This window comes from Doryrhamphus excisus, chromosome 6, assembly GCF_030265055.1.
Source record: "Doryrhamphus excisus isolate RoL2022-K1 chromosome 6, RoL_Dexc_1.0, whole genome shotgun sequence".
Lineage (NCBI taxonomy): Eukaryota > Metazoa > Chordata > Actinopteri > Syngnathiformes > Syngnathidae > Doryrhamphus > Doryrhamphus excisus.
In genome coordinates this window covers 12704600-12714477 of record NC_080471.1, presented here as the reverse complement: position 1 = coordinate 12714477, position 9878 = coordinate 12704600, and the positions used below count along the sequence as shown (strand labels likewise).

Below are 9878 nucleotides of genomic sequence, written 5' to 3'. Positions count from 1 at the left end.
CTGTACAACATATATATACAGCTGGTCCGATTTTATTAACAACTCTTGTATTGTATCATTAAATTCCTAGTTTTCCCTAATGTACTGGTAAATATGCATGAACCATTAGGGTGCAATATCATGGCAATCCTTGCAAAAATGCATCCATAAATTAATACTTATGAATAATAGAGATTGTTTGATGTGATTAGTTTCGAACATATAGTGAATGAACAAAGATAAGTGACCTGTAATGCATTTATTGGACTATTTTACAGAAAAAAAAATCCTAATTTAAACATAAAACTTGCCAATGTTGTGCATTCACTGAATTAAATATGCAAAACATACTGGCCCTATATATAAATATTTAAGCAAAAAATAAAAATAAAACAAAGCTTCTGCATCATAAATAAATAAGATGAAATAATTGTGAGAATCAACCTCCAGATACTCTGGTAAACATTATTGCCTGAGATATTTTAAATGATAAAGGTGCACGTCTTATTACTCTATCCCAGGCTAGCAGATGGGTCCACCGCTCTAAAGTGTGTGGATCTTATCTCACGTTACAATCTGGCGCGTTAAAGTAAGTACATAATGAGACTTGTAGTTAACATTCAGTCATTATTGTAATCCACCAAATGTTCCTGGAATCCTGTTTAAAACATATTGGTTGAAAACATAGGACCGTGTTTACCACTGCATGTGATTCACGCTGTATGCCTCTCACAGTCCCAACATGTTCTTTGTGTCTTCCCAGGAGAATCTGCTGGTCTTGATTGACCAGCTTCACCTTTAAATGACCTTCCAGGTGGTGCTGGTGTGCTTACACAAATCCCAAACTATCTCAGCTGTCTTTTCTTGGTGCTAGACAGGCAGGTAGTAGGAATAATGGAACTACGCATGGAACTACAACGCATCACTTTCTTGGTGGACTTGAGGCTTGTAGCATAAACAGTATAAAAACTTGCTTTTGGAACATCATTGGGGCCATATTGAAAAGAAAAAAGTCAAAATATGACAAGAATAAATTAGTATTAGTATGGAGTTCCAACCCTAATATTACATAAGAACACAGCTATGTGTAAAAAAAAAATCTCATCAAGTTGTAATATTACAGACTATATTAAAGTTTTACTTACAATCCTTACTTGAGTTGTAATAACATGAAAAAAAGCTTGTAATTTTCAATTCCACAATAACGGCATAATAATTAAAGCAACATCAAATTTTACTTGATTCAATTATTATACAGTATATTATATATATAACTTATAATACATAAAAATACTTCAAATGTTTGCAGATTAAAGCGATAAAATTTTAAGAAAAAAACATCTCATTATATATTAAATATCTATTTCATGACTTTAAATAATAGAAAAAAAGCTTGCAATATTATACAAATAAAGATAAAATAAAGGGGGGAAAAAAACCTTGTGGGAAAAATATTATTTTACGGTAAGTCATAATATTTCAATTATAAATGTATGACTGCTTTAAGATGAGAATTATTAGGGATCTTATCAGTGTTAAACACCATAATGTAAAATGAAGTGTTCTTATTATATCAATATATAGTAATGTATAGAGTAATATTCAATGTTAGTATTAAGAATAGATATTGGCTTTTTTTTAATATGCTGATATTGTCCAACTGTCAATTTCCGAATCTAATATCAGCTGATACTGATCTCAATATGTGTAACATGACATATCTCCTGTGGTGGAATGAACACGTATGCGTTGTATACAGCATTTTTAAAATATCAATACCGATATCAACCGATATGGCATTTTTATGCTGATATCGAGCATCCCTAATTAAGAATATTTGTCTGGTCTCCAGAAAGACTGAAAGAGATGACTTTATTGTTGGATTATTACAGCTACTTTTAACATGATTTTATTCTCATATTTCTCATATTATGTCTTTTTCCCTCTGAATTGTACTATTTCTCTTCCAATATGGCCCTAATATAGTACTCCTTTGTCCGCAACAATATGAGGGGTCCTGCCTCATCCTTCCTTCATCCTTCTTTAGAAAATGGATGTTCTGATAAAATTCTTAAATAAAGGACACTGTGGATCTTTGCAGTAAAAAATGAAATTATGCTGTGAAAAGGATTCAATATTTTCTGACCAATTAATAGTGGAAAGTGTAAACCAAGACCAAGTGGCAGGGGACTGCTGGTTTATACTGTAAAGTTTGTAATATAACGCTTCTTCTCATTTCATTGCAAAGATGTTAGGTTGATGACTTTGGCAACGCATAGTAAAAAAAACATTACTAGGAAGGTCTATGTCAATATACGGGCCACCTGTGCTTGAACCTCTCTGTCGGGGTGTGACAGCAGCTGAACCAGTCGGCCGTGGAGCTGCGACGTCTCATCCAACATGACCCGAAAGAGGCAGTCCTGCTTCCGCCTCAGCTCTTCAGCCACCTGCGAAGACGGCCTCCAGGCCTTTAAGTTCCCAGTGAACGTCAACAGCCGCAGAAGCACCTCTGAGGCTGTTTGCACGTCAAACAGCAGCATGACAGAAGCCGGTGCCTGTGGACAAAGTACACAGCAACGAAACCAAAGTAAGGAGGAGGAGGACGCACTTAATAAAGGGGACTATTTATTCTCATTTTCCAGCCCTTTGTATTGAGTTATGGACTCCTATAGAGCAGCTACGCATGATAGCCTGCACAGGTTAAACACTTTCTAGATATTCCAGATTCTACACCTATTCCAGCTATATTTCCTTGAATTTCCAAAACGGTCTGTTTTAATTAATTCCACCCACAGCCAGCCTCCGAACACGCTAACTCCAACTCCAACCACTTCTGACTGAGCTTGCCTCGTATAAATATTTCCTGGGTGCCACAGCTAAGAACCACAAAACGGTCTGTTTTAATTAATTCCATCCACAGCCCGCCTCCGAACACGCCAATTCCAACTCCAACCACTTCTGCCTGAGCTTGCCTCGTATAAATATTTCCTGGGAGCCACAGCTAATAACCATAATCAGAGCGAAGCAGAGCTGTTTGGAGGGCAGTCCTAGAGTGCATCTGGCTTACAGGGCATGCTCATATAAGGGAGCCCGTTTTTTTGTGATGTCACAGCAAGCCAGTGTTAGAAAAAATCTCTGAATCTCTAAGCATTCAGGGCCAGACGGCCATTTCCAAATGTGCAAACCTCATTATCTGACACTTGGCATCATTTAACATGTGAAAACCACACTCTAACTAAATGTATAGCTCAAAAAAGTGGAAAAAGACAAATAGGTCCCCTTTAAACATATAGATTACCTTACAGTACAGAATATAAGTGTTTAAAAGGTTACATGTTACACCCACAAAAGCAAATGTGTAAAGGTTGGTCTGGGTAGTTGTGATTATTTAAATAGTTATAATTTACGTGAGAGGAATAATGAACACTGGAGAAGGCATATTGCAGTATTTTTTAACAAGAAGGTAGTATGATTTTCTGCAGGGAGTATGACAGCTCTTTGACTCTCCTGCCCCCTAGTGGGAGCTATCCTAAAATACACTGGCCTCATTTTCTCAACATTTTTGCTTCTCAAAATGATATATAAGTGTAACGTAATCACAAACTGAGGTCGCTGTTTAACAACTTGTTGTTTATTTAAGATTGTGCTCAAACGAGGCAATGTTGGACTTTGGTGTACTTCCCCCTCAAAGGCCTGTCTTAACACTCAACATTCATGTCATGCCCCGTTTACTTGTCCCATCACTTCTCTTTTCATGCCTTACTGCAATATAACTGACTTTGTGGAATATTTACAGTTTCTTTGGGTCATTATGATTATTTATTTTGCACAAAATTACCACTGTCAAAAATTACTTGTAAGGGGGGGCGATTGTATTAATTACATGACACGTTCTATTGTGCTGTATTATTGCAATTTTTATGACTTAGTGGATTATTTCAAATTATGTTTGTTTTCTTAGTCGTTTGAACAAAGTTGCAACTGTGAATTAAATTAGAAGCATTTATTACGCAAATTAATGTAATAGCAGGTGAGCAATCTGCTGTGGGTTTTAAGTTTTTGATCATTTTGAGTAATTTTATTTCAATTTTATTTCATCTAGACAAACAACCATTCACACTCACATTCATACCTACGGACCAATTAACCTAGCATGTTTTTGGAATGTGGGAGGAAACCGGAGTACCCTGAGAAAACCTACACGTGCAAAGGGAGAACATGCAAACTCCACACAGAGATGCCCAAGTGGAGAATCAAAACCCCGGTGTTCCCGATCTCCTGACTATGTGCCCAATATGCTAACCACTTCTACACCATGCGGTCCCTGGGTACAATTCATAAAATTAAAAATAAACAGTAAAAATAAGAATAAAAATAGCATTAGGATTTAAAATAAACACAACAAAAGTGGGATAAAGATTAAAAGTGAACAGGAGATGCCATTCGAATATAAATAGAAATAAGAAAAATAAAATAAGAAAAGCTCATATAAGAAAAATACCTAGCCAAACAGTCAAGTTTATGGTGTGGAGTTAGGAGTATGCCCCAAACCAGCTTACCTGAGCCTGAACTATATCATCCATCATGTCTGGATTAGATGACAAATTCACCAGTACTTTTAATGTCTGAACCTGAAACAAAGCCCATGTTTACTGTTCAATCATTTATTGCTAAAAAAAAACATCATATGACAACATTTACCAAGAGAAGGAGGCGCTCACCTGTAACGTTTCACTGCACACCACAAGTAGGGAGAGTAAAAGGGTCACCGACTCCTTGAGTAAGTATTGATGTTTGTCTGTGACCGAGAGGTTTGTTAGGAGCCTGAGAGCCCCGAGCTGGAGGTCAGAGTTCACTGGAGACATCTCAATCAACTCCAGCACTTGTGGCACATAAAACTACAAAGACAGAGAGTGGTTTGTCATGTTCAGTATCAGAAAAAAAACTAGTGCAGTCGAAGATAGGTGTGTACCTTCAGTTGCTCCTGGTTTTGGATGTTCATGCACAGATTATTTAACGCATTCAGAGCGTGCACTTTAACTTCAGATGCAGGGTCAGAGAGGAAGCCACCTATCACTGGAATCCCTCCAAATTCGCGTATAATATTCTACAGGGGATAGAGGGTAAACATGGTACTGTATGTTTGCAACATTAAGTTTTTTTTAGGCTCAGTACCTGATTCACAGTAAAGGCAGCAGCGTTTCCTAACGTGATTAAGAGGTGACACCTGTCTGATGGACTTGTATTTGTTTGTAGACATGTCAGTAGCATTTTCAGGTGTTCTGGTTGCAGGTTACCAGCGGGCTGATGGATGACGTCACCTGTGCAAAACAATGTTTGGTTTCAAGTACTACTAAGAAAAACCGCTTGCACAAGACTATCATGATCAGTGTTACGCTGAGATGTGTTGTAGTGTAAATCTCCACATGTGTGTTTCTATGGCAACCGTTTCAAGTTCTAAAACACACTTGCCCGAAGCAGCATCCGTTCTTTCACTTCTGGGACAGACGACATCCAGTCCAGATACTTTGGCCAAAAGGCTGCCCGGTCGAGGCCTCTCTTCACTGGACTGACTGCCCTTCAAAGCAGCACCTTCCCATATAATACTTTTCTTGTATCTCTTGAAACCTCCCCCACTTAGAAGTTTGTATATGCCATAAGAAGCCCCAGCTCCAGCTGCTATTCCGATTAAAGCCTTCATGCTGCCAATTTTAGTCGTAATACTGCCGTCGCCCATCCTGCTGCTGCTGCTGTCTGTTTACTGTACTTGGCTAATCTCGTCTAGTTGGCTAGCTAAGCTTCATTCACCGGATGTCTCGGTTATTAATAGGTGGATCTTTTAGCTAACCAACGCGGCTTGTTAACGTGATCACAAAGCAAAATCCACACAAAACTAGCTTGAAAAGGGCCATCATGTTCTAACAAGTTATGATGAAACAAGTTGTCGTTCGAGTGCTGCACTGATTACCCACCGGGCAGCAGAAAATAGTTAAAATAGTTGGCCGACCAAATGTTAGTGACGACGGACAATTACTGCTTTAATAATCGATACAAATCTAGTTTTATAGTTTAAATTTCACACAGAAGTGTTGCCGTATTTCCAATCGTAAAAAGAAAATGCATTGCAAAGACGTGTTTCCATCGGAGGGCTTTTTATGAGACACTTCATGGTGTTTTGCTCCCATAATGCATTGCGATTCCCAGCGCTGTTGAATGTCGAGACGAATGAATAAATTAACGTTTTTTAATACATTAATAACAAATTTAACTCATTCATCGGGGGTTAGTGTTTCAATTTAAATATTAACATTTTTGCTGTTAGTTGTCGTATTTTGCATCGTATTTCACAGCAAACAATTAAGTATTTTAGGAGCAGGAACCAAAAGCCAAACCTGTAAAAAAATAATAAAATAACACAAAATGTGATAATAAAAGGTCATAAATAATTGAGCTAAGTGGTCAGGAAATTTTGATGAAAGCTGTTGGCCAAATTAAAAAACACCCGTCTTGAGACGTTACACGCTTCCCAATATAATTGTTTCAAAGACTATAAATAAACGCACACTTATGAGCGGTAAATACATGTCGAACAGAACACTGAAAATACACATTTTCCCGTATTTGTTGCAAACGTCAGCTTAAGATCTTCCTGACAAATGTACACGAGCATCAGCCTCGTCGCATTCGATGACGTCACAACAAAATGACAACTACTGATGACGTATTAGTTGACGCAATTCATTGGTGAAGACTTAACTTAACACAATAACTATTTCAAAGAGTGGAGATGACGCAAACAACGACAGGTGGTGAAAAAGTAAGAGAAGCGCAACAAAACTTGAAGGAAAAAGCCTGTCGGTGTTATTTTAAGTTAATGTTAATGTAATTGCATTTTTATATAATGATCCTCCAAAAAAAATGAATGCAAAACAAACCCAACTCGAAGTGAGGAATTTGACCGAGTATGAGCTTCAGCAGCTATATAAGGTAAATAAGTAAAGTGGACAAAAGTTATAATTAGTTTCCATGCTAAGTCATTCAGTTGACTGTTTTGACGTTCCTTACAACAGGCCTTGTTGATTGCTTCATGCCGGTTAGATCCCAGGGACCCTATACAGTTCCTGAAAAACACACTGGTCGCCTTTCAGGGACATGACAACTTGCAGAATGTGGACTGGTAAGTTCTACTGTGATTTTACCCTGAACCATCACTTGGTGGCCTTCTTTCGCTCTTTCTGCTTGGACAATTCAACAACTCACTGGCCACTTCATTAGGTACATCTGCACAGTAGGTATTATATTAGGTACTATATGGCTGTTGTAGATTGCAGTGATGTGGAGCTGCATTAAAGATTGAAGCATTTTTAACATTGTAGTTACCAGATTTAATATTACTGACAAAAAGTATGGAATATGTACATAATCAGATTAAGAGATTGTCCTATAATTGAATATTGGTCAATCGAACAGTTAATAAAGATGATCATACACACCCACATATATTTTCTCTCCATTAAAGTCAGCTTTATTCTTGTGTTTTAAGGGACAAGTTTCTCAGCGATGACGAGAACCAGTCTGTGTTGGCCGGTCTGCAATTGGATGAAACAGATTATATGGATTCCCAAGACCTCATGGTAATTTCCACCTATACTCAGTCCTCAATGTAGTATTTCTCATATCAACATGATTAATATTTTTACCCCCCTTGTTATTAGGCTTTGTTTTATAGGTACGAGAAGGCCTACTCCTATTACAGGAGGAAATTAACAAGTGCTGCTTTCAGGTAAGGGTCCAGTATACTGTGGTTTTTATCAATATTTACACAGCAGGTATGAATTAGCCTCTTCACACTTTTTACATAGAAATATAAAAGAAACAGTTCTTTTTCTCCCAACAAAATATTTTTATAGTAATCTTACCCAGCATGGGAGAAGAGCAGGGACTTGCCATCAAAACATAAACCTAGAGAAACAAAATAAACCACAATTTGTGTGAATAGCATTTGTCAGAAAGTGTACACAGTTACACTGACAAAAATTAAGTTTAGCATTTTTAATGTAACATTTATTTTTACATTTTTCAAGGCATTATTGGATTCCATGAAAGGCTTAACGGTCTGTGTGGCTGACGTCCAGTTGCCATTTTGTTAGCAAACTCAATTGTTTCCTCCTCCTTTGCCATAAATGTACCCGTAAATAAAACTATAAAACATGCACCCAAGCCAAACATGAATATTTATGTCAACAATTGCATACCTTTTGTAAACAACTCACTTTTGGTGTGGTGTGTAGTGGCTTTTGGTTTGAGATAGTTTACTCCTGATGTAGCCGCTTCTGGACTGGAGGACATATTTCGTCCTAAATGCTAAGGCCTTCTTTGGGTCTCTGTAAACAGGAAGTCTTTTTTGGAACCATGCGGTTGGCATTGGATGAATAGGCAGTCGGTAGATCCTGTTACGATGTTTCAGTTTATGTCGTTTGGTTGCTTGAGCGCCATTTCTGGTAGATCCTTGTCTTTGCGGTGCAGCATACCACCCAGGGGTTGTGTTGTGCTTGTCAAAATTCCTGGACAATTTTTTGGATCCAACAGTTGGAGAAGTTTCATAGCCATTACTGACCTGCTGGACTGAATAGAACCCCTGAGAAATAGGAATTGGAATATTATTTAGCTGTTTTTGTGTTTCTTGATTAAGAGTATACAAAACATGCTTGTGGGGATCTGGTTTCTCCACATCAAGAAGCGGTTGATAACCTCTGACAAGACCTTTATGATTGCTTGAACCATAAATGGAAGGTTTAAACACACCATGTGTCTTCTCACTTTTAAACCGTCCATTATGAAGGTCCTCTGCCTTGTCCTTTGCATGGATCTTCACTGTGTGTCTTTCTGCTGAGAAATCAACAGGTTGGCGTACCCCAGGGTTGACTTCTATGCCCCCAGATTCTTTCACTTTGGCAGTCACCGGCGCTGCTGCTGTCATTCTATGCTTGGACTCTCCATCCGGCATGTAGACCCATGATGCTATAGGACCTCTTGGGGGTTTGACGTTAAGACTTTTGCTGTAAGATGGAGTCTTTTGATTGTTATGAAACTTGATAGAACTTCCATTGGCTGATTCACTTAATGCAGGGTTGACTTGCTTGACTGGAGGGTATGTTGCAGTGCTGCTTAATGAGTTTTTCGCGGGAAGTTGGCGGTTTTTCGACCGAGACGGGTAAGGTTTTTGCCCAGGGTAATGTCTACTATGGTCGCTATTTTTGTTCATCCTGGGAGAGATTCCGCTTGTGGAGAGAGCAGGATCAGGTACTTGACTTGGCACGTGAAAGCTGACACCCTTTTGGCTTTGTCCATTCTGTGGTCCACTCCAGATATCATTCTCCTCCTCCTCACCCTCCTCCTTATCATCATCATCATCATCATCATCATGGACAGACTCTTCTTTAGAATGTTCAGTAGAGGCAGAAACAAGTTCATTTAGAATAAGGCCCCTTGCTGTCTGGAAATGCTCCAAGTTTTGTCCAGGAGTCAAGAAGGAGTTCTTCATTGTTTCTATAAGTCGCTTGAAATCGCTCATATCTGGAAAACTGATGCCCTCTACTGATGTGTCCTTGGTGTTCTCCTTCATTAGAAGGTCTAATGGATGCTGTAAGCCAGAATCACCGTGCTGGTTGTTCTCCTGCTTATTGTTGCCTGCTTCTGTCCGGTGCCACTTATCTTGTACTCCATGTCTTGCAGCAGCAAAGTCTTGGTTTGCGTCCAAAGATGCTCCAGAATCAAACTGGCTGAAGGTTTGTGGATCAGGTCGTCTCCTATAGCTATTATTTGAGTCATCATCCTTGAAAGAATGGCCAAGCGCTTCATTGTAACCTAACAACACACACATTTAGAGTAACACAAAG

The 9878-nt window shown here is 38.5% G+C and overlaps 3 protein-coding genes across 6 annotated transcripts in view; 1 reads left to right on the top strand and 2 right to left on the bottom strand.

Moving 5' to 3' along the window:
* Positions 1-16: 16 nt before the first annotated feature.
* On the bottom strand, positions 17-6665 carry armc10 (armadillo repeat containing 10). Its single transcript, XM_058076123.1, has 6 exons — positions 5452-6665; positions 5155-5300; positions 4952-5086; positions 4701-4877; positions 4539-4610; positions 17-2534 (listed from the first exon to the last, which is right to left on the bottom strand). Exons 1-6 carry the CDS (start codon positions 5714-5716, stop codon positions 2283-2285), a joined length of 1047 nt encoding a protein of 348 aa, XP_057932106.1. The 5' UTR covers positions 5717-6665; the 3' UTR covers positions 17-2282.
* The window catches only part of fbxl13 (F-box and leucine-rich repeat protein 13), a 25340-nt gene continuing 21943 nt past the window's right edge, over positions 6482-9878 (top strand). Inside the window, exons 1-4 of one of the 2 annotated variants that reach the window (XM_058076114.1) lie at positions 6482-6966; positions 7078-7156; positions 7523-7613; positions 7695-7762. In XM_058076114.1, the coding sequence (XP_057932097.1) occupies positions 7593-7613; positions 7695-7762 (89 nt within the window). In that variant the 5' untranslated portion in view covers positions 6482-6966; positions 7078-7156; positions 7523-7592. Of the gene's footprint in view, positions 6967-7049; positions 7157-7522; positions 7614-7694; positions 7763-9878 lie in introns of both variants that reach the window. The other variant, XM_058076113.1, reaches the window with a different exon arrangement.
* LOC131131415 (uncharacterized) overlaps positions 7478-9878 on the bottom strand; it is a 2774-nt gene continuing 373 nt past the window's right edge. The window contains exons 3-6 of one of the 3 annotated variants that reach the window (XM_058076117.1): positions 8785-9846; positions 8253-8617; positions 7899-7941; positions 7478-7568 (exon numbers count right to left, since the gene is read on the bottom strand). In XM_058076117.1, coding sequence (XP_057932100.1) covers positions 8589-8617; positions 8785-9846 — 1091 coding nt within the window. In that variant the 3' untranslated portion in view covers positions 7478-7568; positions 7899-7941; positions 8253-8588. Of the gene's footprint in view, positions 7569-7898; positions 7942-8234; positions 9847-9878 lie in introns of all 3 variants that reach the window. The other 2 variants (XM_058076116.1, XM_058076115.1) reach the window with 2 other exon arrangements.

Excerpts from the sequence above, each read along its gene's own strand:
- armc10 (XM_058076123.1), bottom strand. The coding sequence starts at position 5,716 with ATGGGCGACGGCAGTATTACGACTAAAATTGGCAGCATGAAGGCTTTA. Across the intron at positions 5,087-5,154 it reads CTGCCTTTACTGTGAATCAG|AATATTATACGCGAATTTGG; the intron begins GTACTGAGCCTA and ends TATCCCCTGTAG. Across the intron at positions 4,878-4,951 it reads AAAACCAGGAGCAACTGAAG|TTTTATGTGCCACAAGTGCT; the intron begins GTACACACCTAT and ends CTGTCTTTGTAG.